Source organism: Passer domesticus, chromosome 7 (genome assembly GCF_036417665.1).
Source record: "Passer domesticus isolate bPasDom1 chromosome 7, bPasDom1.hap1, whole genome shotgun sequence".
Classification (NCBI taxonomy): Eukaryota; Metazoa; Chordata; class Aves; order Passeriformes; family Passeridae; genus Passer; species Passer domesticus.
Genome location: NC_087480.1, coordinates 40,713,965 through 40,740,733, shown reverse-complemented (window position 1 = coordinate 40,740,733; position 26,769 = coordinate 40,713,965). Strand labels below are relative to the sequence as shown.

The 26,769-nt window shown below is 47.1% G+C and overlaps 1 protein-coding gene and 1 long non-coding RNA gene across 13 annotated transcripts in view; one reads left to right on the top strand and one right to left on the bottom strand.

Annotated features, from left to right (window-relative positions):
* LOC135304953 (uncharacterized) overlaps nt 1–26,769 on the top strand; it is a 61,367-nt gene that overhangs the window by 10,440 nt on the left and 24,158 nt on the right. For 2 of the 3 annotated variants that reach the window (XR_010366203.1, XR_010366201.1), the window contains one exon: nt 343–394. This is a non-coding gene — a long non-coding RNA (uncharacterized LOC135304953). Of the gene's footprint in view, nt 1–342; nt 395–17,748; nt 19,527–26,769 lie in introns of those variants that run through there. The other variant, XR_010366202.1, reaches the window with a different exon arrangement.
* On the bottom strand, nt 390–26,745 carry LHX9 (LIM homeobox 9). Of its 10 annotated transcripts, XM_064427935.1 has the most exons (9): nt 26,594–26,745; nt 21,845–22,255; nt 20,550–20,647; nt 20,175–20,307; nt 14,619–14,902; nt 12,705–12,907; nt 11,612–11,967; nt 6,217–6,419; nt 4,694–5,061 (listed from the first exon to the last, which is right to left on the bottom strand). In XM_064427935.1, exons 5-9 carry the CDS (start codon nt 14,790–14,792, stop codon nt 4,804–4,806), a joined length of 1,194 nt encoding a protein of 397 aa, XP_064284005.1. In that variant the 5' UTR covers nt 14,793–14,902; nt 20,175–20,307; nt 20,550–20,647; nt 21,845–22,255; nt 26,594–26,745; the 3' UTR covers nt 4,694–4,803. The 10 variants fall into 10 exon arrangements, with proteins under 10 accessions (XP_064284008.1, XP_064284010.1, XP_064284012.1 ...); XM_064427936.1 differs by lacking the exon at nt 26,594–26,745 and having other exon boundaries at nt 21,845–22,299; XM_064427939.1 differs by lacking the exons at nt 21,845–22,255; nt 26,594–26,745 and having other exon boundaries at nt 14,619–14,737; nt 20,550–20,818.

The following is a 26,769-nucleotide window of genomic DNA, read 5'->3' as shown; positions in this document are numbered from 1 at the left end:
GAAACCACATTGTGGCTTTGACACGAATGGTTGCTTTCCTACATTTACTTACTTTCTGCAGTAATAAATACACATCAGGCTCAGCTTAAGAATTTCACAATATACTTAAAGTTCTGATCAAGCTGATTTGAATTAAGTCCGCCATGCTAACCTTTTTCAATAGAACTTTACAATATACTATAAAACTGTTGTTTAAACAATCCTTCCCATAATTACCACCAATAAATGATACCTTTTTATTGCCATTAGAACACTCTTAGGAACTGGTTTCCAGTGATTGCTGCAGTAACCTGTACATAACTGTGTGCTATGTTGTAAGTAGTTGTATGGTTTTCTTTTTAGAATTCTGAAACTGGAAAGGTTTAAGAAAACATGCAAAATGCTGAGGATACACGTAAGTGAAATATTTAATGTCCATCATTCATAAAAGTTACATTGTTTACATAGGGTTCATTAGTATATAATAAAAATGTCATCTTAATGAAAGATTTTCTGGCAAGTCTTTTATATGTTAATTTGTTTAACATATGCTTTGGCTATACAGCTAAATAGGAATATATTTTAAAAACTCTTTCTGCAAATAGTTGCTTAACAGTTACAAAACCTCATTACTAAGAATTGTTATTGTTACACTTGCTTGTTGGCTTGTAAATATCATCTGTGATTTGGACAGGGAATCTTAGGACCAACTTTATGTAGCAAACGTGCTCATTGCATAGTGACCATGTAAACAGCTCAGGGACCCACAAATTATATCCTTGTACTCTAGAGCCACTGTGTGAAGTACACACTGTACTGCTCATGTTTTCTTATATTGATGAAGAATTTGGGAATTGTTTTATTGTTGATGCTGATGGGAATTTCTTTTTTAAACAAGTCAGTTTTATACAAGAAGTTAAAAAATTAACACCAAAGGAAATAATTTTACACTGTGCAATAGTATTGCTACCTCATTATTTTTGATTTTAGAGATATATATATAGCATATTGGAACTGCACTGTACTGCTTCCTTTCAAAAGAAGAGTTTAAATTAGTTGGAACAATTAGCTATGTGTTTACATAAAGTTAACTATGTTTGCATCAAATAAAATGTTTATTAATGAAAGGTATTATACAAGAAACATCAAAGAGAAATTCATCATACAGAAATGTACACTATATGTGACAGATGGAAAAGTGCATGCAGAGTTGTCTCATTTTAAAAAAATTAGTTCTGAAACAATAGTACTAAAGTTACTGGGTTTTGATTCCTATGATCTTGGATGAGTGAAAAGTTCTCCTTGAATTTACAAAAATCCATTTAACAGATATGACTAGTACACATTAGCAAGCAAGTGGAATGAATGCACTCAGATTTTATTTTACAAGTACTTGTGCTTGACAAATGTGATTCTTTTCTGAAAAAAGAAAAGGTTTCTTCGAATATGGGCTGGGTAGATTGCTGCCAGGTTGCTCTGGTTTTATACATAGGTTCTCTAAATTTGTTTTTGATAGCACACAATTTGTTGAAGCCTTCGGTTCTGTTAATTAGACACCATAAAATAACGTATGTTTTGTTAACATTCAGGAAATGACATCAAGTCTTTTGTTTTTATTTTTTGGCTCAATAGATTTTTAAATGTATGATTATCATAACCTAATATTGTCTTTGTCTTCACTGCAGTGGATTTCCGATCAAACTTTTCCCCTTCTTTTAATACTTTAGGGAATTTTCAAACGTCGGGATGTTTGGCTGTAATGCCCCATGATTTGTTCTCCCTGAAAGAAATCATAGTGACAATTTATTAAACTACAGAGCAACCTGGCTTTTCGGGGTCTGCAATTCTATTTTGTGCTCAATATACCTAGCATTAAATCCTGATTCATTTCATCATACTATTTAGGTTATATTTGTCATGCAATTACTTTAGCTCCTAGTTTTCTGGCTCTTTTAGAGGGCTAAGACAGGGTTTCAGTATCAAATCAGTGGGGCATTACTTTGCATGTTCAAAAAAGGAGGTTAAAAGGCTAAAATCTAAATTGCACTAGCAGTAGCATATACATTGAATATGAAGAAATTGAAAACCTAAGGAACTGTACTTTAAAATATTTAAAAGGCTGTGTTTCTGTGTTTAATACCAATTGTTCATAGGTACTGTAAAAGCAAAGAGACACACGGGTACATGTAGATCTTAAATTTTAAAAAAGAAACAAAACAAAAAAATCCCAAACCAAAAAAAAAAACCCAACAAAAACTGATGGGAAATAAAACTCCTTAGATTCAAAATGGTTTATTCACACAAATTTAATAGGATATATCACAATTGTTTGGTCCATAAATATTTAGGGGAAATAGTTTCTATACAATGCATTTATCAATAAACAAAGAAACATGGACAATTTTGCTAGACCACTTACTGTACTATAAACACGAAGCTCAATATATAAGATTATTGGATTTATCAACTATATCTGAAAGAGTGCACAACTGCTTTCTATGACATGTTTGTCCCCTCTAACAGGATACACCATAAAAAGAGTTTCAGAAATAAGAGGTAAAACAGTACAAAACTAGTGAGGTGTCAAAAGGGCTTAAAACAGTTAATTTAACAAACAACACATATATCCTGATTTTTCACAAACTTACTCCCAAGGTATATCATAAGGCACATAGTAGAACTGAGTTTTAATTAGTCTACTTAATAAAGTAGATCTCTAGTACCATATATTGTTCTGTCAAAGAACAAAATTTATAAGTATCAATATTTTTACCTGTAAAAGTGTATTAATAAAGATCTCAGCCTTACCAAGGTCTTTTGGTCTGGTTAGTGGTAAATGCCCATAAGGTAATAGAAATAGGAAAAGTCAAGATTCAATATCCGTAGAAGATGATAACCATACTTGCTAAATATATAATGGCAAACACACCTTTCTTCTATTACAGTGTTAACATCTCTTCCATCATCTTTTTTTAAAAATAAGCTACTTTTCTGTGCTAATTTTCTAAAAACCCTGAGCAAAAATTACAATAATGCACTTTAATGTGGGCAGTGAACTGTCAATATGTAACCACACATTTATACAGCCAAAAAGGACACCTTTAAAATATATTAAATAGCCACTTTGACCACCAAAAAGAGATTTGATGGTGTCTAAAAAGTGGGGTATATGTGCAAAGTTATTCTTAACAATCCACTAAAAGCAAGACATAGATCTTGACTGGTTTTTGTTCGTTTTTGTTTCTGAGACTCTCCACAATCTAATTGGTGTTCAACTACAATAAAAGGATACAAATGAACATTCACCACTGCCCAGACCATTCAGACTTTTAGCTTAAATAAAACTAAAAAAAGAAAGATCACTATTGTAAACTAAGAAATGTATTCAGATCAGCATCCACAAGGCTTCTGAGTTTATCGGCTTTGAAGTTATTCACTGCCAATTCCTGGTTTTGTGTGATTTTTGCTAACAATTTTTTTCTTTTATACAAAGTTTAAAAAGTTAAAGTATATGTTAGAGATATTAATGAACTAAAGATTTTAAGTTCCTGTGTTAAACAAAGTGTCTGATACAATCTCAGGAAACATCTAAAGAAAATTCAAAATAATAATGAATAAATTGTACTGATTTTTTTTTCCTTAAACATCTTAATAAATTATATTTTGCTTATTTCCATTTCCCTGAAAAAAAAAAAAAAGTAGGATTTATCAAAAGTTCATTTGAATAGTACACATGCATACACCTTCTTTAAAATTATTTCTGTGCTCCCTAAAGTAACTGGGCAACCTCTTGTTTGCTTTGGAGGTACGGCATCGAAGCCGTGTAGCCAACTGCAATTTTTATCTTTTTTAATTACAAAAATTCAGAGCTGCTTGACAGAGAAAAATTAAAACCCCTCCCTAGGCAACATTTCAGATCAGTAGGAGTCTCTACTTGCATTGTTACTCTGCTGTTGTTACTTTCATGACATTCTTATAGGAGTGAGCTCACTCTGGAGGGTTTTTTCCAGATCTTGCCTCCTTAATGCGGGGCACAAATTTGGAGACCAACGGCCTGGTCCTGCCATCCTCACCCACACGTGCTCTCCTCACTGGGTCTCTCTCCAAGTCCTCCATCAGGAGTGGTGGCCAAGGACGTCCCAGCTGGGTGCAGAACTGGCAGAGGAGCATTTAGCTACCCCAGTGAGACTCCCCAGTGCTCAGGGAGAAGCAGGCTTGCAACTATTGCATTAGGAAAGAGCACTGGTACTTCCAGTCTGACTGTTTCCATTATTAGTTTAATTCATTTTGTATTTATTTTTCAGCATTTAAAAAAAAATAGTACAAAACTTTTGGATGCATTATCAAAATAAAATTAAATTTGGGGTTCTTAAATGCTGTAAGTGAACATACAATCCTGAAGCAGCATTCTTTTGGCTATAATTAAAATTATTTTTATCTGGTTATCAGGGAGGAATAGAGTCTTCTTTTTTTGGGAGGGGGAACAATCAATTTTTTTCAAGGTTCTGGAAATAAGTAACATACAATCTTAAGAGGCACTTATTAGAATGATTCATCACCTTCTCTTCAGTCATTTGATAAATTTAAAGAATTTGAGTACAATTTACCAACAACAAATGTTTGTATATTATAGCAACATATTACTTCAAACTCATTTGCCAGGTGGCTGCAGATGCTACACATCAAGCTGTTTATTTTCCCAAATATTTTGTGGGTTTGTTTGTTTTTTAAAAAGGCTTGAAAATAATAATAATTATAATAATAATTATAATAATAATAATAATAATAATGAAGAGTAAGAATTTAAAAAAAAAAAATGAACTGTTAGAAAAGGTTCGTTAAGGTAGTTTGTGAGGGGCTCCCGGATTCGTGGCTGTCCAAGTTAGAGGTCACTGATGTCACTACAGTGATAGTGGGATTGGTCAGGTCTGTTAAAGTGGTCGCAGTGCCGGGTGGAGTGAGTGCGCCGCTGTCTGCTGAGGGCGGTGCCGGGAGCGAGGTGCCGTCAGCTTTATCGACACCCCCATTCTCCTGCCGCAAAAGGTTCCTTCTGAATTTGGCTCTTGCGTTTTGAAACCAAACCTGCAAACCAATCCCAATGGATTTCTTTACCGATGCTTGTTTTGCTTTGCTTATTTTTGTCTTTGTTCTCGCTTTTTAAATTCATTTTTGATGTTTGATTTTGTGTGGCACATCACCTAAGTCACTCTAATAGATTTTCTTGCTACTGGTGGTCCTGACTCTCTGTACAGGCCCAGTGCTACAGGTGCTTACAGCCCTCAGAGAGCAGCCTTGAGAAAAATCTGCTCGCTCATTTACCCAAAGAAAGCAACTCTCTTGATGGCCATGTAGTGTTTCTTGGGTTGGGTAGCTTTGAGGTCAAGACACACAAAAATTGAGGCAAAGGGTGAGTGAGCAGATTTTTGCCAAGGCTGAAAGCTTGCCTTGATTATTTGAAAAGGCTGAAGAGGAAGGAGGGGTAATTACACCGTCCCTGTCTTACAGATTGTTGATATGGGTCATCTAGTCTTTCTGTTCTGTAAGGTTCACTGGCAGTGTTTGAGGTGACATGTAACACGGACAGGAATTGCCGCTAATAGATTCTCCTTCTACCTCACTCACTGCCCTTCTTTGGCACTCTGCATGTAATACACACCTCGTTTTAACTTCACTGAGCTATCACAGACCATATAGGGATTTTTAACATCATTTGCTAGGCTGTCCTTCACAGGGACTTTCGACTATGCAGGCCCTTAAGGAAAACAGTTGTCTAACAAGCATTGGGAGGGGGAGCCAGCTGGTCCTGGAGGATCATATTGGTCAGAGCTTACTTCAAACAGATCAGGGATCTGCTTACTGAGGGGCCACATTAACTCCTTCGGGGAGCCCAAAGGCTTCACCCATAAAATCAGTAGATTTGCCACTTCTGTCCTTAGTGCAGTCACCACAGAGAGAGCATCGACCCCAGGAGATCTACTGGGTGGGTGGACTCTGAAGACATTCTCTTCATGGTGAGGATGCAGCTAATCATAAACCACAGGTTGGTGTTTGGCTGCCTCAGGCCAATAAGGCACACACATTTGGCACTTGTGCCACGTAATACCATACCCCTCTGCACACCCACTAGGGACACACCCAGCAAAAGTATTTCTACGTATATCACTATAGTTACACATAAGGGAAAGGCTATTGACTAGCAGGGGGAAATTCTGTCAAGCCTGTGATGTGGCTTCTTACCTGCAGAACTCTCTTGGTCAGGCCTGTTTTCTGGGCAAGCTGCTTGAGGTCCTTGGCATCTGGGTTGTGGTTGATAGCAAAGTAGGACTTCATGGTACGAAGCTGGTGGTGTTTGAAGGAGGTACGCATGCGCTTTGTTTTCTGGGATGGGGGATAAGGCTGCTGGTCTCTGTCCAGGTGGTCTGCCTCATTCTCATTACAACCTGTTGAATAAACAAAGTGGAACAAGGAGTTAGTGGCCATGCATTGTGGAGGATAAATGAATCAAGGCAAAAATCTTGAGTAACAGGCAGGAGGGACGTCAGGCAGGAAGGAAAGCAGAAGGAAGGCAGGAAGGCAGGAAGGCAGGAAGGCAGGAAGGCAGGAAGGAAGGAAGGAAGGAAGGAGGACTAAGATTGTACAAGAATAGGTACAGATGTGATAATTGATGAGACCAAAAGAGATCCAGAATATTGTCATTTCCTATCCTTATCCTATGTCCCCCAGGCCTGTACCTACTAAGGGCAGACTTTGAAAGTTCTCTCTCCTTCGGCATTTATTTCAAACAAGTCTTTTCCCTGTGGTGATGGTTTTGCTTTGGGTGCTCAAAGAGTCATTCAAAATCTCATTCAGATTTTGAAATCTTACTCATTGAAACATTCTTAGCTTGAGAGAAGAGTTAAGGTCAAACCAGCATTTTGAATGTTCCTGAGATTTTCCCCCAAATCACAAGCACCTATAAAAAGAGATGTACAGCAGGGAAGTTTTTTATGACAGTTCATCAAGAAAGCTGAGTTTTTTTGCTGATAAAATGAATGCTTTTGGTCTCTGCCTGGGAGTTTATATGAACTGCTTGAAGCCCTTCATCTGTAAAACACATCCAGGAAGCAGTTGCATCAAGACTTGATCCAGACCCCCAATCCCAATCAGCAGTCAGTCTTAGTTAGTACTGGTTTAGGACATTTCTCCAAGCAAGAAGCTAGGGGCTCAAAACTTGAAGGGTTTCTCTTCTTCCCCTGATTCAGTATTTTCAAAGTGTCTATGAAGGATAAGTTTGTTTCAGATTACACATTTGTGGGTGTGAATTGTACACAAGGGTTGCAGCTGTTTGGGGATGGTGGCATCATTACTTCATATTGGAGAAAGAAATTACAGTATTAGCAAAAAGAGAAGTAAGAAATGCATCTGTGCTTTTCTTTTCAGCTTAAACAAAAGGGTTAGCAATTTCTAGGATCTCATTTTATAAAGATAGTTCAGTCACACAGGAGAAAATTAATGGTGTCATCATAGCAGGGAATATTAATTAAAGAAGAGCTAATTAAAAATGTTTCAGAATGTCTGTAAATTGGACAGTTTCATTAGTTGCTCATTTTGATTTTTGAACTGCTTTCCAATAGTTACTGGATTATTTACAAGGCCTAGCTGATCCCCATTCCTAATTGAGAGAGAGAGAGAGAGAAGAGAAAGAGGGAAGGCACACAATACAGACACTGATGTTGGCAGTGCTGAAAACAGAGGCAAAGCAACTTGAAACCACAAGAAAATAAAAAGCTTCTTGAAGGTGTTTTCTCTTTTGAATTATAAGACAAGTCAACATGAACAGATGCTGGTAAGACAGCACTTTGACAGAAAATCAGGTGAATATTTAATTATAGCTAGCTTTGCTCCTAGTCTTGGTAAGAAGTATATCTGTACTTTCAAACAAAGTAAGCTGACACTTCTGAAAAGACCAGGAGTTGAAAGTTGCCTTAAAAACAATTTCAGACCAGATTTGGATTGTATTTACTACTTGTTTTCACAAGCAATCACACTGCCTTCAGTCAAACTGCGTGGGCTGTAACTTATGAGCTGACATAAATCAGAGTACCAGAATTCAGTCCTCAGGTTTTACTTCAGAGTTGCAAACTGCTTGTTTGTGTTGTTTTCCTTGGGCCACTCGGGCTTGTAGCACCAACACAACTTCTTCAGCCTCCTCTGTCCTGCTTACTGCCTTTGTTTCTGTACTCTACTCTTTTTTTCTTCTTTTTCTTTTTGTCAGTGGTCTACTTTATTTTGGTTTTTATTTTCAAGAGAAAATTAGAAGAGGGCTCCAAGTGTCTTCAGACAATCCTGGTTTATACAAAGATTACAGCTCACTCTGTTTTGTACTGTGTTGTGTGGTTTGGCCACATCGTAGAGCAGAGTCTTACACTATCTCCTGGAGAACTAAGGGAAAGCACAAAGTCAGGCAAGACACTGCTCATTTCATTGCAGCAGGATTGGAGGGTTATTTAATTTTTGCTTTCAAAAGAGCTAGAACAGTTTGCTTCTTATTGCCAAGATTCTTCAAGTGAACTCTTCATAGTTTTTCACACACACACACACATAATGAAATAAAGTAAATAGCTCTTTGAGGAACAGATGTGTAAAATATTTTCCTATGGAAATCTTCTTCACCATCTTATTTCTATATCCTCTAAGCTCTAAGTCAACACAGTTTTCCTTAAAATATATATTAATTATATGATATAAGATTTAATATAGAGAAAGCCTTGAATGTTTTAAGCACTTCTGAATAGTTTCTTCCATTTTTCACATTAATTCCAGACAGCTTGCAAGTATGAGTGATTTCTATACCTCATAACATTCTGAGTTATTTATTGTTGTTTCCACTTTACAACCGAGGGGCTGTGAAAAAGAAATTAAACTAGCAAACAAAATACAAAATAGAAAAGCTGTTGTAGATTCTACAGCAGAGTCTGATTTTCCATTCTGGACCAGGGCTCAGCTCCCCTGTAACATAATGTGCACACAAATCTAAGCCAGGGCCTGCTGGGTGGCTGTGAATACGCACATGCTCATGCTCAGCTGGGTGAAACTGTTGGCTCCATCGGAGTTTCGTTTTTAAAGCTCGGGGTCGTTTTCCATAATGGCTTGGCACATGGCATGGGCCCCGCGGCTGGGACTGTTTGGGAAGGTACTCGGCTTACTGGGGAGGTCACAGCCGCGGAGTGCCGCGGGTGAGGTCCGGCCCGGTGTGCGGGGCAGGGCTGTGCCCGTGCCCGCCGCTGTCCCCGTCCCCCGACAGGGCGGCACACCGCGGCACGGCCCGGCCACCGCCCGCCGGGGCTCGGGGCCCGCTGCGCCCTCGGAAGGCGGCAGCCGTGCATCCCGCATTTAATTTCTGCGGACTGCTTGCCCTTTGTAAATGATTACGTGCAAGAGTAGTTACTGAGTCACAGGGCAGAGGACGAAAAATGTGTGTAGGGAAGTGGCTGCCAATTAGTTAGAAACTTTTTTTTTTTTTCCTCGCAAGAAGCGGTTTCATCTACTGCAACTCATTTCGTAGCTGTTCCAGATTCGCTTTCCTCCCCCTGGATTTGGGGCGCAGTGGGTCAATGGGCTGGAGCCGTTTGCACCGGATGCACGATTTGGCTGCAAACTTTCTCGAGACCATGTGTCAACCCTGGACATAGCTAGATAATGCTTACAAAAAAAAGAAGAAAATCACGGCCCTAACAGAAGAGATTTCTCAGCCATCTAGCCTGAGTCCAAAGCAGCAGAGCGTTTGTTGATTTGTTTTGGTTTGTTCTTTTTTTCTCTCCGTTGCCCGGAGGATTCTGTGTTCTCGATGCGGTGAACTGTATTTTCATAATGGGTGGTGCTTTTTAATCTGATTTGGAGTCAGTGGTACATCTTCTATGGCCCGTTGTTGTAAAGAAGGGGAGTTTTAAGACCAGCACACAGAGATTATGTCAGCGTTCGCAAATAATGTCTTTCTTGAGTCCTGATCTGAAGTTTAAGGGGATCTTTATCATATCCATAACTCTTCATCTTACCATAACTTCTGATTCTAATTTTAACGCTAAATTGTCCCTAGGATTATTTCCCTTTAGGAATCTGGGGAATCGGGTGATGCTGTGTGGACCAGGGATAGAGACCAGAGCGGGGAGTGGGCACACGGGAAATCCACCATTGGAAGCTGGGGCTGAATGAATCCTGGCTGTGCTACAGGTTCCCTTTTCTTTAGCAGCTTTCAGGATTGATTGGAAGCCGCTCCGTAGCCAGGGATTCCAATGTCATCTTCAATTAACAAGGAACAATTAGCGCAGTGATTACCCTGGCTCCAAGGTCTACGCATCAGAGGAGATGAAATCGCCTTGCACAGCTCCCTGGTTCCCAGCTAAAGCCCGTTTCACGAGCGGCCCCAGAGGAGGTGCCGGGGGAGGGGTGGGGAGGGCAGGGGGCGGTGGAAGATTCCTTATGGATCTCAGTGGCAGCGGGTTGAGCTTGGTGCAGGAGAGAGAGCTCCGGGCCGGGAGCGGTGCTCTGTTACCGACCCGCGATTGTCGGAGGGGAGGCCTGACCCCTGTCCCGGCTCCCGGTGGGGCCAGCGGCCCGCAGCCCTGGGCCCGGAGCCCCGGCTCCCTGCCCCAGCCGGGACGGCTCCACGCTTCACGGGGAAGCACACCTTGCATCGCTCCTGCTTCCCACGGCTTTCTTTCCTCTCTTACCGTCCATGGGAAGCTGAAGTTTCCCTCAAACGGTTTTGGAGTCGGGAGTTCGGCAATTCGTATTTACCCTTCCTACTTTCGTCCTTCATCTAATGAAACTCTGCCTCAACTGCTTGGTCATACCTGAAACTGCTTTACCTCCGGCCACTAGCACTGTTTATACACGGTTTGGGTACTCAAGTGACTGGAGTTATAGGGATATTTAATACAGGGCAACACTTGTTCCTTTCCTACTGTTGAGAGAACAGAAATCATTCTCCTTAATTACATTTGTTAGGGTTTAGTTACAGGAAACAACATTTATTCGTTGACCTCTTGTACAGTTTGATCGTTTATGTGTCAGTAAAACAGAATTATTCAGCCTGAAGAATTAATCACTATAAATTCAATATATAAATTGAGTTATATGCATACTACATTGGTATTGTAGGAACCGTATACTATAACTTTTATTCTATTTTTTTCTGATTCATTTGGTTATTTGAGGTTTAAGTGGTGAATTTTTTTTAGCTAATCAAATATAAATAATGATAACTGTATCTCTGAGATTCTAGCAGAGAAAGCTATGTGGTTTTGGGGTTGGGTTTTGGTTTTTTGGGGGGGAGTTTGTTTTGTATTTTTTGGGTGAGTTGAGGGTTTTTTATTGGGTTTTGGTTTTTTTTTTTTGTTTTTTTTTTTTGTCTTTACCCTGGGAAGTGGCTAAGTTTGGGTGTTTGACATTAATAGGCAAAGACAGCCTTTGAGGAGGACTGCTGTTAGCTTTCCTGCAAATGCTCCAACCCTCAGAGGGCTGTTTGTTTGATTTTCCAATGGTTAAGCAAGATTTGGCCTGGCTGAGTTATTCACGCGCTGCCTGACTGAGGGGAAGCCCGAGAACGCTCTGTTCGGGGGCGCGGGAGGCAGACTCGCCGTGTGTTTCCCACCTGAGTTGTAGCTGACGATGTCCACTCCCAAGGCAGGGCTCTTTCGTTTCCTGGGCCTCCCCTTCTGGACCGTGCCAGTGCCGTTGAAGTAAGGCAGGGCCAGCCCTCCGCTCTTGGCAGCCAGCTCGGTGTAGCTCAGCTGAGGGGGGTATTCTCCTTGCAAAAGGGACTCGAAGTGGGCCCTGCAGTAAACCAGGTTGTCCTTCATGCCAAAGTGATCGCCCGTGGTCAGAGTCTTGTTGCAGGTGGTGCAGGTGAAGCAGCTCAGGTGATAAACCGATTCCCTGGCTCTCATGACCATTTCAGAGGCTGAGATCCCAAGGTGGCAGCGGGCACATCTCTGCACGGAGAACCTTCTGAAGGAAACAGAAAAGTGGGCATCAACTAGAACGGCGAAGGCAGAGCTTGCCCCGGTACCTCCCGGCCACGTGAGGGAGCCTGTCCCCGACAGGGTCGCGCCCCCCCGGCCCAGCACGGCCCGTGACACCGGCTGTGGCCCCTGGCCCGCCTGGTGTCGGGACAGCCTCAGGGAACCGGCCCTGAGGTCCCAGGGGAGCGGCTCGCCCTCCCCAGAGCCGACCCCTTCTCGCAGACTTTGGCGAAGGCGCTGCCGCTGCCCGTGAGCGCGGGGCCGGGCGGGCCGGAGCGGGGCAATCGGCCCCGCTCTCCGGGCGTTTCCGTCAGGACGAGAAGCGCCGCGGGGCGCTGGCCAGCGGACAGCTGTAACCCACGGGCCAGCGGGGCCCGCTCCCGGGCCCGGCTGCGGGGCTGCGGGGGCGGCGGGCTCCGGCCCTCGGGAAAACCGGCAAGCTGCGGCCAGAGGGAATTTCGGTCGGGTCTTTACGGAGGGAAGCCGCCGAGCAGCGGGAGAGCCTTCGCCTGTTTGTGCCCCGCCACACATGCTCAGTCAGCGCGTCCCCTGACGGCCCGTTCAGTTTGGAAACGTGCGAGACTTTTCTGGGGGGACTAAGGATTAAGGAGTCGCTGACTGCGAAAAGCTACCTTTGAAAGCCCGTGTGGAGAAAAGAGCGTTTCGGTTCACAGTGCCTTTTGAGGGGATGTGTTTTGAACCCATGAGGACTGATTGCTGTACCTGTAGTAATCCTCCTTGCAGTAAATACTGCCGTCCTTGGCAAAGCAGGTGAGTTCTGACTCCAAAGCCAGTTTACATTCACAGCACTTAAGACACCTGAGGTGCCATTGTTTGTCAACAGCCAGCAGGTAATATCTGTCTGAGATCTTCCCTCCACAACCAGCACACAAAGCAGGCTTCTCGGGGCTCATGGGGGGCATGTTCTGCAAAACAACCACACCACAAGGGATGAGACAGGGAGAGAAAGACAGGCAGGCAGGCCGGGCTGGGAGCGGGTCCTGCGCAGGGCCCGGGGCTCGTTCAAAGGCACGGCTCTCTGGGACCAAACTCCTGGCTCCGGGCGGGAAGTTTAAGGGGGAACCGGGACCATCCCCGCGAGTAAAGTGTTTACCGCGATTCACAGGAAACCTCTCCTAGCGATCTGGTGTCATTTCAATACGTGAAAGCAACGGATTAGGCCGCAGTAGGAAAAGCAGAGCTCATTATTTTCTGAGGTTCTGATCTTAAAGTCTGAGTCTTCCCCGTTTGTTTTTGGGGTTTGGGTTTTTGGTTTTTTTTTGTGTGTGTGGGGTTTTTTTGGGAGGGGGGGTGTTTGGTTGGTTTTTGGGGTTCTTTTTTAGTGTTGTAATCTTAAAGCACTTCACAGGAACAGCATTTTAAAGTAGAAAAATACCGGTTTGCTGTTCCTAAAGTTTATGGCAGAGGGTTCAGGCTTACGCTCATTCTGTGGCAAATTTTCACCCGTATTTAAACAAGCGGCAACCGCGTCTCTAAAGATAGGCCTTTCAAAACAGGAGTAAGAGAAAGGAGACAGGTGGATGGTGTAAAGAGCAGCGAGTATGAACGCTCACCAGCTCGGCCAGGGACTTGGGCAGAAAGGTGGCACGGGCTGGTTTCAGCTCAAACCAGTGTCTTTTTCTCAGTAAACTTCTGCGAGTTCCCATTGATCTGCTCCCCACGAGGAGTGCCGCTCGGGACAAAGGGAAACGGAGGGACGGCGGAGACAAAAGCTCGGCCGTGAAACTTGGGGCAGCTTTGCTGATAAAGTAACAGGGGGGAAAATCCCAAACATCTTGTTCTAAAGTCTCAACTGTTTTAAAGAGGCAACTCTGCATTCATTTTTCAATCTGAAGTTGTGTTCCTCGCCCCCTTTCCTTTTTAGCAATGGAAAGATGAGTTAAATTTACATTGCAAATCCTCATGTAACAAAGCATGAGTTTATTTAAGAGGGGGGTAAACCTTAAAGCAGTTTTCCAGGCCGTTACTTTGTGCGCGATCGGCGGAAGCCCTACAAGTTGGAGAAAGGGAGATCTCGCTTTGCACAAAGCCCAGCGTGACACTCGATTTCTCCGCCATCCCTCAGTACATATCCGAAGACTTTGGTCCTTTTGACTAAGTAAAGAGGAGATGTTACTTTCTAAGCAAAGTAGTCGTCCGGCAAAACACTCAGAGAGAGCGGTGCCTCTGTATCAATCACACACTTCAGACCAAAGACAGTTACGAAAAGTAAGTAGTCGCGGTTTGAGGTTTAATTTAGGAGGTGCCAGAAGGGCAGAATGAAAATAAAGCACCTCGGGAGCTCCAGCTGCAGCCCCGCTCGCGGGGGCAAAAGGCTGCTCCGCCGCAAGGGCTGAAACCCCGTCCCTGCTACGATTTCGAACAGTTTCCCCACTAATCCAGAGAGCACACGCAGCGACACGGGTTAGACAAATGTATAACCGAGCCTGGCCAGCGCAGCACCCAGCCTTACGGGTGGGTTTACAGGGAGCGTCGGAAGGGGTTCCACAAGCAAGGGGTGACAGGGAAGGGACAGAGGGAAGCAGCGTCTTTCTCTTCCCCAAAGTCAGGGTCTGTCCCGACGCGGATCCATGCTTGCAGGGATTCCCTTGCAAAGAGCGCCAGCTCCATTCTTACCGTATCTCGGCCGTTCATCTGTCCCCCTTTGGCCAGGCGGGACTCGGTCTTGGATCGCCTCTCCATCTCCTCCATGATTCCTTGGATGTGGCCTCCGGAGATCCCGTGGAAAAGCATGGCTGGGGGACGGAAAGGACAAGTATTTTCTTCTGCTCTGCACCCCACTATTTCCATATACAGACCCCAGAGTCTTTAGATCATCCAAAATGTTTACACCGAGGCGCACAGCGCAGGGAGGGAGGTTGCAAATAGGAGCTTCTCTTTGCGCAAGCACTGAGGGCTTCCTGAAGATGTGCAGAAAACAAACAAGGGGGAGAAAATGTAATAATAATTAGTTTAAAAAATAAAATAATAAAAGCTAGCTAAAGGATCTGTTACTGGTCTGGAGAGCTGGGGGCTTCTGACTGGAGAGACTTGGACCTGGGGCAGTAGAATCAGTCGGGAAAGGATATAGTTTTGAATACAAAGAAAGCAAAAAGAAGTGCTATTTTCAGCAGTCCCTGGTTGCTTTAAAGTTCCCAGTGCCTGTAGGTTGGATTTGGGACTGCTGCTTTCCGGAGCTCTGTCCAATTTGTTAAGAGACTAAAGCCAGCCCATTTTTGATAATTTAGTAGGAGGAGTTCTCTCCCTTGAGCTGCCACTGATTTTTATTCAGACAACAAAGACCTGTCATACTCCTCTCAACCCCTAGTGATGGGCAAGCAGTGACAAACATTACGGTCGGGGCTGTGGGTGGGGTGGGATTTATTACCTCCCCCAAACACGGAGTCCCGGGAGTTGGCGGCGACGGCGCCTGGCGAGGGGCAGGGTGGCCCGCTCTGCCCCCGGGGCCCCGCTCCCCCGGGCCCCGCCGCGGGAACCTCCGTTCGGCGGCCGCTCGGGCTGGCCCCGCCGCGCCTGGCCCCGCCGCGGGCACGGGAGAAGGAAGAGGAGCGGCCGAGGCGGGCCGGAGAGGCCGGAGCGCTCCCCGGGCCCGCGGAGGGATGCTGAGCTGGGGGAGCCGGGGAGCCGGGGGCGGCCCGGGCAGTTCGAGCGCCTCCCGGGGCGCTGCCCGCCCTGCTGCCCGCGGTGCTCCCGCCCGTACCCGCAGCAGGACGCGGCCCCTCCGCGGGCACTCCGCGGGGCCAGTCCCGGCCGGCCGGGGACGCCCTAGCGCGACCCTCGCCCGCTGCCCGGCCGCGGGCTGCGAGCGATCATTGTGTGCAGGAGACCCGGCGATGCATTCCTTCCAGGCTAATCTCTCTGTCTGCTCTCCCTCCCCTCCGTTCCCCGTTTTCCTACTTACTTTTCACACCGCTCTTCCTTGCCTTTCCCTGAAACAGCTGCTGGCTGTTTCCTGACACCTCGATCCCTACTGAAGGATCTTCCTGGCGGCAGTCCTGCGCTCCCTGCTCCCTGGGGAACACTCCACACCAAACCCTAGCGCGACTAGTGAAAGAAGTACCCCAGCCCCCACTTCCTTTCCAAAGCATCCCAGAGACATCCTCAGGGGCTCCTCGAGTCACCTCTTCCATGTAACCCAAGATTCAGGCAGCAAGTTTCCTCCCCTCTCTTTCCCCCTAAGTAGCTAAAATTAATGTTATTTGCAGATTGAATGTTGTTACATTCCTCCGAGTGCCAGAATACAGCTCATAAAACACAATTTCACACAAAGATGAAGTCAATCAAGTGAAATAAGCCGGGATTTTTTTTCTCTGTTGGCACACTAGACCCTGGACAGCAGGGCTGCTATTTACTGTAAGTAATGTAATTAGCCCTTTTGGATGGGAATCAATGTGTTGTATATATGTGTGTGTTTTAATAAGAGAGTAATAGCTATAAAACCAACGAGTCTCAAAAAGGGCTGAGGGAATCTCCCTTAAAAAGGGCAGATCCCTCCAGAAGCCGTAGTCTTCTGCAGAGCACTCCCGGACTGGAAGAAAAAAAAAAATCTGTGTGTGGGGAAGGAGGAGGAAAAGATAGGCTTTCCTTGGAGAAAACAAGTCAATTAGCACAATAAGACATCAGGAAAAATAAACAAGGTGATTCAATCCGGGATACGGGAGCTATTCGCTCGGGATCCCCAATCCTCCTCCACCTCCTCCCTCCCGCGCCGCTCCGCGACGCCCCGGCTGCTCGGGGGTGCTTCCCTGTCGCCCGCAGCCCCGCCGGGAACGGGAGCGGGGCCGGCACCCCCGCGGGGCTGCCTGGCCCGGGCCAGCCCGGCGGCTTTGTCGAGCGGCCCGGGAGGAGGGAAGGGAAGCGAAGGGAAGGGAGGGGCGGCGGCGCTGCGGGCGGGGGCGAGCCCCTGTGCGGGAGGGTTCGCCCGCTCGCCCTGCGCCCGGCAGGTACCGCCGGCGTGCGCCCGCCTGGCTCGGAGATGGCTGCGATGGCTGCGACAGAGCCAAAACAATCTCCCTTAGAGACGAGTTTGTTTCTAATCGTTGCAATATAGTCTTTGCACTCTATAAGCACGTTCAGGGTTTGTTCTGGGTGTTTTCCCCTTCGAAGGAAATTTTTCTGTATTCTCCTCTAGTTATGTTGTCGGGGTAACTGCCCCTGTTTCACGTTGCATGTGCTCTCCTGGAAATGGTCTGCATTTCCCGTGGCGTTCGGGTTGCCAAAGACACCCCGGCGTGTGCCAGGCAGGAAGGACCCTCGCTGACCCCCGCCCGCCCGGGCCGGCCCCGCAGAGCCCGCTCGGAAGCGCCGCCGCCGTCCCGCTGTGACCGTGTCCCTGCCGGGCTGAGAACCTCAAACTCATCGTGCCCGCCGGGAGCGGGAGGGGTCTGGGGCAAGCCCCCGCCTGCCGCTGGGCCCACTTCCATCGGAAGCTAAAGTGGGGATCCTGTGCCCCCCGAGCAGGCTGTGCCCCGCCTCGGGTGCCTCGGGTGCGGGCACCGCTGCCCTCTCCCCCATTTATCTCGCGTTTGCTGTCTCGGGTTCACCGAAACGCTCTGCAGGTGCGGCGTCAAAGCATCCAAGGCAGAGACACGGAAAATATTGCTTGCTAAATTCCCGTCTCTACCTTAGCTCGACGGCGCCGTTAGGAGTAATTGGGCAGACTCATAACAAAACTCAGAAATGACTGAGCCTCCTCCGGTTAGACACACTTAATTAATTAGAGGGTCCTTTCTTTCTGCTCCATCAGGTACGGTTAAGGATACGCTACTAGCTGCTGCTGCTCCAGTAAAGGAGGCCAGGGGTTTCCAAGGCGTTTTCTGATTAACATCCTAATGCTGGCAGACCACTTCTTACCTAAAGGGACACTAAAAGTTTGTTGCTAGCATCAAACGTGACTTCTCCGTTTCCAAAAGGCCTGTAGGAGATCAAGGTAAATCTATTTCAATGTTCCTGAGATCTCATTCCTCGCTGTGAACTGGAGCTCCGCTGCTCTAAGGCAGGCTGGTAGCGAGAGGTTGCCATTATAGCACGAGGGATTCCGTACAGTTTTGCTGGTTTGCTTGGGGGGTGGGGGAGAGAAAAGCTCACAAAGAACACGACAGGGAACCTAAAATCCAAATCTACGAGCCTGCCCCTCATGAATCCATCGGCATTAGCACTTTGTCTGTGAACGACAGTTTTCCATCGCAGGGCGCTTTTATCTCCTTTTGCCGTAGCATTTGAGAAAGAATATCTGATGTGCAATATTCGGAATATTTTAGTAACGTGACAGGCGCTCTCGATCTTTTCCTTTCTGTAAGGCTCTACCCGAACTCCCCGAGCTAATGGGGGGCTGATGGGGATGATGAGGGGTACATGGCTGTGGGGATTTCCACAGGTACAGCGTTTGCCTGCGCACGCAGGGCTGGAGAGCTCCCGCGGACATCCCGCTGGCCGGCTGCAGCCCCTGCCCGCAGCTCCGCGGGCGCTGCCCGGAGCCCCTTCCACCTTCGCAATTAGCGTGGGTGCCCTGGGAAGGTTTCAGCGTGCGCTCCCCGGATCCGCTCTGCCACCGAGCCCGCGTTCTCCCTGGCCACGGGCTACGGGCTAAAGCCTAGCACAGCGTGAACGATCTCGTGTTTAGTTCGGAGGATTTAGGACGAGGTCTATATGCAAATTAATAATTGACCAACAATAATTAGGAGAAAGGGGAGGGTGTTCAGGCGGGGGGTGGGGGTGGGGAGGAGGAGGAGGTGTTCTTTGAGGAGAAGTGGTTTGGATTTCGCCTGCCGCATTTGAGGCCGTGGCGTGTCCGGCTGCGGGCGCAGGGCGCTGCCCGGGCCAGCCGCCTCCCGCCCCGCAGGGCACCAGAGCTTCACACCCTCTCCGTCAGCACCTGAACTTTTCAAGACACTTCCAGTTTAATCATTTCCAGAAATTTAAAGCGCGTCGTAATAACAGCAACAGGATTACGATCCTGTTGCCTGCAAGTCGGGTGGTTAAAGCCAGGTCTATTTTTAAATCCTAACGCTATTTTCTGCTCTACGAGCTTGTGGTGGAGTGCAGTGCTATTAATGATCAGTCTCATCTGTTTGTATAGTCCGCGGGCACTGCAACCAATCTAGACACAAAGAAGGGAAATCTGAATAGAATTACATCTCTTGGTGGTGGCACTAAATGTAGCTAATACAGTTTCCAGTATTCAAATAGGTTGCGGTTTATTTTATCTCATTTTTAAATTATTTTTTTTATTTTAAAATACATTATTTAAAATTGCACTTCGGAGTCAGATCCAACGTATTTTACCGTCACCATCTTTCTTCTCCTTTGAGTCCTCTCGAGTGTTCCGTAAAGCAACTTTCGGATCGCTGTGCTAGGGACATGTTAAAGCCGGTGCATGGCAGCCAGACTCGGGCAGCAGCCCCTCTGCTCCCCTGCCAGGCTGCGCGGGGCTGGCGGTGCGAGGGACACAAGCGCTGGGTGTTTTAAGCGTTACCGGCATCGGATTAAAACTCCCCAAACCTCCAATGTGCTTGTAGCTCCCGGTAATCTGAAAACATGTCAATTAAGACACGTATTCATCTGCTTAGGGAGATGATATTTAAATAAGAAACAACTAGGTGCTTTGCACAGTAATCCCAAACACATATCTTCCATAGCCAAGCGCTGTGATTGACCACAAACAAGTGATCACACAGCCAGAAGAAAGCAGGAGAGGCAGATTATTGTCTAACATGAAACTGTTCACCGCCCAGGACCTCAGCACTCTCAGCTCCATAGTTGTCTGGTATTAGCTGTAATCGTATTTGCACTCCGCTTGTAATTAAGCCATTGGAAATTATCATATTTTGCTGCTTTTGAAAAGGAATCCCTTACAGACTGGATTACAGACAGGTGAAAGAAGTCATTCCATTTAAAAAGAAAAAATTAAAAGAAGCACAAAAAAGGAGCTTTTTTTTTTTTTTTAACTGAGCTGAAAGGCTCAGGCTTCCCAAGCTGACCTATTTTTCTAGATTAAAACATAGATGCATGAAATATTATCTGCGAATACACCTGGGGAAAGTACCGTTCTGTGTTGTTAAAAAAAATCCCAACCAAACAAACAACACCACGGCGCCAAAGAAACACCCTGGAAATTACATTCGTGAGGTCCAAATAGCTGCATTGCTAGCAAAGACTCATGCAGGAGCTTACCTTGAGACCTTAGAAGCTTCTTCCAAAATTGTACCCTCCTTAATGAGTGATGAGGGATGGGTTTTGAATGGAGAAGAGACGCAATGATCTAGCCAGTAGATGGAGGTTGTTCCTTGCTCCTAGCAGAGGATCCCTATGTTAATTAAAATAAACAAGCTGCTTGGTGGAAAGGTTTTTTTCCTCCCTTCTCTCCCTCTCTCTTCCCGCCCTCTGCATAGCCTCTGATACAGAACTGACGTGAATTTCTAACCTCTGACCTTTCACCAATATGCACTGATACCTGCCTTTTATTTACTGTTTGTTTCGAAATATTTCCGAAAACAAAACAAATAAATAAAGAAGAAGCCTGAATGAAAGCAAAAAAATAAATCCCACCTCTCGATTTTGGCTGGTTTGCTGGATTTTCTTGATTAGCTGTCTCAGCTCCTCAGTAATCAGGTGAGGTGTTAATGGGGAGCTGGTTGTAAATAAAACTAATAAAGCAAAGAACATATTAGGAAATTAAAAAAAGGCGAGGACTGAGAGGCTGTTAAAAATATTGTAGCGAGCTGAGCGTTTCCCCATCACGTCGTTTTTTTCGTTCTGTGCTTATTCACAGCTGAGCAGCAAACCCCGGGTTGTTGCCATCTCTCCAGATTTTTTTTTCAAATCGCATTGAACCAACCATGGACTGCATCAACCCTTCCCACTTTCATAAAAAGCCTCTCAAATGGAGTCGCTAAACAGCAAACTTCAGCCTGATCTGATGTGATATGATATACGGATTCATGGAGCAACCTCGCTTTGCCAAACCCGATGAAACTGTGAGTTGTCATGCAATACTACGCAGTCAAACCTGGGATAATTGTAAAAGTGAACCCAATTTAACCCATTAGAATAAAATCAGATGCCAAGATGAATCGGAATCATTGCTTCTTAGGTGACAGTACTGATGACAATTGATCCACCGGCTCAAAACAATAGAAGAATATAGGGTCGGGAGTCATTTCTCGTACTTCCTCCCGGGGGGAAGCGGAGCCGCCGGGGAGGCAGGAGCCGGCTGCCGGCCGGGCTGCGGCGGGGCTGCGGCCGCGCCTCCCGCCGGCCCCGGCGGAGCGGCTCTCGCAGGAGGGAGCTCACTGCGAGCACCCTGGAGCCGGGGAGCTGATTGTGCAGCAGCCACGCGAGATGACTTCTCGCTTTGGCTTTGTTTGCCCGTTCCTCTTAACTCCTGCGACAGTTTCTGTCCTTCTCCCCTGAGCCATGTGACCCTCAGGTCTACGTGGCCAGCTTGGTAATCTATCTGAAAAAAAAAAAAAAAAAGGCAAGGGATGCTAATGATCTTCCTTGGAGTTTGTCAGCGGAGCCCCGGCGGCGAGCGGAGGAAGCAGGGCGGACTCGGCTTCCCGCGGGGTGCGCACCGGCGGGCGGGTGGGGGTCCGCCCGTGCGCTCTGGGCAGAGCGGCGGCTCCCGGTGTGCTCCGGCTCGGCAGCAGCCGGGGAACGGCGCGGCGGCACCGGGAGCATCTCTCCCCGCCCCGGCTCCGTCCCGGCCGGCGGGGGGAGGCCCCGCGCCCGCCCTCCCGCGGGCAGGGCTGGGGAGCGTGGGCAGCCCGGCGGGCCGTGCCCGCGGGCCTCGTGAGCGCGGCCGGGCAGCAAAGGGCACATCCCGCTCAACAGCAGCGGCTCACCTGGAGAAACCGGCCAGGGACGTGGGTCGGGGGTGTGTGCGTGTGTTTGTGTGGGTACTTCTGGTGGAGAACCTAAAAGCCTAGTATGTCTCTGCAGGAGGAGTGGATTTAGGGCAGGGACCAAGAGCTTTCATCACTCAGGGCTTGCTGTGCCAGCTCCGGGGCCATTGCAAACCCGTCTTGCTCCCGTGGTTCGGATGGCGAGAGCTTTTAGAATAAGGTTTCGTTAAATCCGCTGGCGATCAGGAAGTTTAAAGGCATCCCGAGCAAAATCGGGAGCAGCTCCGAGGCAGGGGTAGCTGAATCCGTCATGCTGTTTGTGCGTGCCGGGAAGCGGCTGAGCGCGCAGGGAGGGAGCGGCCTTCATGGGACTTGCTGTCTTCTTAACCTCCCTGAGAGAGCAGCCGCCATCTGCGCCAAGGTACAACAATAAGAATTATTAGTATCATAATCACCACGGTTGTTATCACTGAGACTTTGAGGGAGAAGCCCAGCCCGGCTCCGGCTCCGGCCCGCTGGACGCCCCAGCCACAGACTCTGCCCCGTTCCTCCTCTTACTCCCTAAAAACCCAAAAATATTTTTCCCCCTCCTAATTACCAGCGCTCTGATGAGAGCAGGAGGCAGAGGAATATGCAAGGCTCATAATAAGCCACCTGCTGCGTCGTGCCTAACTAATGTTATGCTTTATTTCATTACTGCTGCCGCGGCAGCAGCACCGGCCCGTGCGTTACAAATTCCCCACCCAGCGCGGACAGCCGGGACAGGACCCGGCACGCTGCGGGACCGGGGCTCGGCCAGGGACAGGGACCGGGGCTCGGCCAGCGACAGGGACCGGGGCTCGGCCAGGGACAGGGACCGGGGCTCGGCCAGGGCCAGGGGCCGGTGCTCGGTTGCTGCTCACGGAACGCGGACCCACGGGCGGTAGCTCGGCGCGGGCCCGGGTCCCGCCCGCTGCTGCGGGGCTCGCAGCCCGCCCGGTCCGTTCCGAGCTGTCTCTCCCCGCAGTGACCCCCCTCTCCACCTATTTGCATGCCCACGCGAAGCTATATAAACAGCAGTAATAGCCTCATACATTACATCAGTATTTGTTAGCACAACCATTCCGAGTCATTTCAGATATTTGGAATCGGTCTGTTCAGTGTAGCTTCAACCTATTGACTTGCCAGACGAGATGCTCATGTGGACCCAGTTGCTAAAACCATGAAAACAGACTTCAGCTCTAAACTGTGCTACTCTCCCATCTGACGGATGTTAACACACAAATGAAATCCATTTGGATGTTTTTTTGTTACCAGAAGGCTGCGCTGACGTTCAAATGATCTAAATCTTAGCATCTGGAAGACTGTACAAGCATCTTTTTTTTTTTTTTTGAATAGGTTTCAATGCATTTAGTTCAACCCAAGCTGAGGAAGGATCAAAATGGGACACCAGGAAACTGACAATAGCTTCTCATCTAAATGAAACTGTTTCATCTGAAAGCACCAAAAAGAAAAAAAAATAATAAAACACCCTAAGTCTTTCCATTTACTACAGTCCCTCCGGGTAACCCCAAACCCTCCCAGCCAAGGTCCATCATGGAGCTGCTGCGAGGCACCGGGATGTCCCGAAGGCCACCACGGCCTGCGAGTCCCCCCGCTGGCAGAGCGCTCCGCGGGGACAGCAGACCGGCTTCATCTCAGGAATACTTTTTGGGCTGGGATTCATTTAGTGTTTTCTAGGCGCAGCAATTCATCGACACTATGATAGAACACGTTGTGTGAGTGCCATTCAGCCTTAATGAAGATCTGTGGGAGAAGTCGTGCGAGACAATAAATACAGCGGTCCGGATGTCGGTGACTTTAGCAGGAAATAAAGGAGGGCTCCCTGTTAATGAAACAAAGATGTGGGAGCTGCTGGCAAGGGCCTCGAATGTACAGGAGTGCTTAGTACCTCCTGGGTGCTCATGAATATCTGTGGTGTGCTTTACACTTCGTATTATGTTTGCAAACCGAATTCTTTTGTCTTTCGACGTTTTTACAAACTTGGATGCTAAACAGAACGACGTTCAATCAATTACAAAGAATTTAAATTATTCAGGAACCTAAGCGATTCTGTGGAGCCTTTCTTTCTCCCATCCCCCATCTCAGTGCCGGGCATTTAATCCGGTGGCAAGTGTGTCGGGGAGCCGCCTCGGCCCTGCCCCAAGGCGGCGGGATCATGGCCCGGGGCCCGCGGCGGAACCGCGCAGCCCGGCCTGCCCGGCGGCGGCTTCCGCGCCTCCCCTCGGGAGGGCTCCGGGGCCGGGCCCGCTCTGGTGCCTAGGCATGGCCGAGCTCGCTGTGCAGAGGCGTCGGAGCATCCTCCGGAGCAGTCGAAGGGGATGGGCTTACCCCAAAGGGCGGATTTTCCCGGTACGCGGCTGGAGCGCTCCGCCACCCCGGGCATCCGCCTGTGCCGGTGAGGAGCGACAGCCGGCCCCGGCCGGGCTCACAACACACACAGAGCACACAGAGCACACACACAAAGCACACAGAAAACAGAGCACAGAACACACAGAGCACACAGATCACAACACGGAGCACACAGAACACACAGAGCACACAGAACACACAGCACACACAGCACACAGCACACAGAACACAGAACACACACATACCATAGAGCAACACACACCACAGAGCAACACACACACAGCACACAGAACACACACCACAGCACACAGAACACACAGCAATACACAGCAAACACCACACTCCACAGCACACAGTAACACAGCACACAACACCCAGCACACAACACCCAGCACAACACACACCACTGTCTGTCAGTGCCGCCCTCACCTCTGAACAGTCCAAACTCCTGGGTATCAACGATATTTGGCCATCATATTGCTTACAAAAGTAGTGCTAGATACACCTGTGGGATTTACAGATCACATGTGCTCCCTTTCTTAGTTTCTTTTAAAGGGAAAATAATTGTATTATGGGATTGTAGTCCGTTACTTGTAGCACAAATGAAAGTGAAAGGGATTCACTGATGTGCTGTTGAAAATACACGTTTGCATATGGTTCAGTTTGTGGTTTATGGCAATTAAAACACATTCACTGGGAGCCAGGATCAGGTACAGCAAATGCCAGTATTCCAGCAGTAGAAGCCACAAGGAGGTGATGAGCTTCAGTTTCACAGCCACTCTCACAGAATGAAAAAAAACCTAATAGTCATTTATTAAAAAAAAAAAAAAGAAGAAGAAGAAAAAAAAAGAAGAAAAAATATTTGAAATGCTTCTTTTTGGACTCATTCTCACATTAGCTTGCTCATATGGACACTGCAGAAGAAATAAAACAAGTCCTTATTGCATTACTTGGTAATCAGTATGGAAAAGCCCAACCCTGTTTATGGTTAACAAGAATTGTTAATGATACATAAATCATTTGATCTATCGTGCCCTCCAGTCTTAAAGGATAATAATGGCAACCCCAAGCAAATGGTCCTAATTAGTGTCCAAGAAACCACTTCCTAAATGTATCCTTCCAACTCATTCCAGTTTGACTGTCCAGAACAATCTTTTGTTCTTAAATCCCTTTATTTTGTGTGTAACTGCAAAAATGCTCTGCATACCGGCGCTCCAAAAATAGTTCATTTCAGGGTACAGACCAGCACAGGGGGCAGGAGCAAGGACGACATGATCCCAGTCTCTTACTGTTGCCTGTAAATCGGTCCCAATCATTTGAAATTCTGTTTCCCCGAGGCCTTGCCTCCTGACAAGTCTCCGTAGAAAAGTACCAAAGGGGAATTAATCAAAAAAATCGTGTCACTGCCGCCATTTGGTCTGCAACACAAACTTTGAAAAGCCAAACCCAAAACCGGATCCAGGACCAAACTGCGCATATTCGAGCTGCCTGTCACGTACTTCAACCCACTCCTTCCACCGTTTCCAAGTGTGATCTGTAGGTTAAATGCACCGTGGTATAGATAGTGCATAGATACCACACCTCATGTGGTACCCAGGTGAAGGGTCGGGCACACCCTGGAGGAGGAACAGAGCTTGGCCCTGGGTTATTGTGGCCTTGGTCTTGTCTCCAGTGGAAGCAGCACAGCTCTCACTGTTTGCTCCCTCAGGAAGTCTCTTTCTTGGATGTACAAAATTCAAAGTGCTATTTCTCATTAGGTGGAGCACCAGATCCTGTTGCTTCACGAATATAATCTGCTCTTCCACTGAGTCCAGCATCTTCTGCCACTTTTCTATCCTGTAGCTACTCACAAAATATCATTCCTAAAGTTTGAAACACAGTGCTGAAAAGCTGAACTACATTGGACACATAACACATCTTGGTCCCTTGCATCTTGTTGTTGGTTTGGTGTGGTGGTGTGGATTTTGGTTTGGTTGGGGTTTTGGGGGTTTTCTTTTGGCCTTTTTTTTTTTTTAATGAAAGCTGGAAGGAAACAGGCTTTCTGGCACGGGTTCTCTTCCCAAGCGTGATGGACTTGCCAAGGGAAATAGAACTTCTATAAAACGACAGTCAATTACATCGCTGCTGTGTAGTGCTCTTTATGCTATTTCCAGGAGATAACGCTAATGGGAAATGCTGCAATATTTTAACCAAGAAAATCTGTCAACGATCTTTCCTGGACTTAAAACGTCCTTGACTCATTTAAAGTCACGGTAAAACACATAAGATGGGTTGCCAACTCTCACTACCCCAGCATAAATAATTTTACTAAGTCGCAGAGACAACATACAAGCTGATGCCGAGAGGTTTCTTACTCACGTGTCTGCACGCAGAGCCGCAGCAGTTACCCCTCTGCAAGCGGGCAACTTCGGAGAGCACCACAGCCCCAGCAACTGCATCCACTGCGCTCTGCTGGCCAGCCTGAAAGCAAAAGCAACCCACCTCGGCTCTCTGGAGCCTTCAGGAGCTCCCTCGGCTCTCTGGAGCTCTTTCAG

What these genes read in the sequence shown, in the direction of transcription:
- LHX9 (XM_064427933.1), bottom strand. Translation starts at nt 16,132, where the DNA reads ATGGAAGAGGTGACTCGAGGAGCCCCTGAGGATGTCTCTGGGATGCTT. An exon ending in TGCAAGGAGGATTACTACAG is followed by an intron (nt 11,968 to 12,704) that starts GTACAGCAATCA and finishes TGTTTCCTTCAG; the next exon opens with AAGGTTCTCCGTGCAGAGAT. An exon ending in TGACCAAGAGAGTTCTGCAG is followed by an intron (nt 5,062 to 6,216) that starts GTAAGAAGCCAC and finishes ATTGGTTTGCAG; the next exon opens with GTTTGGTTTCAAAACGCAAG.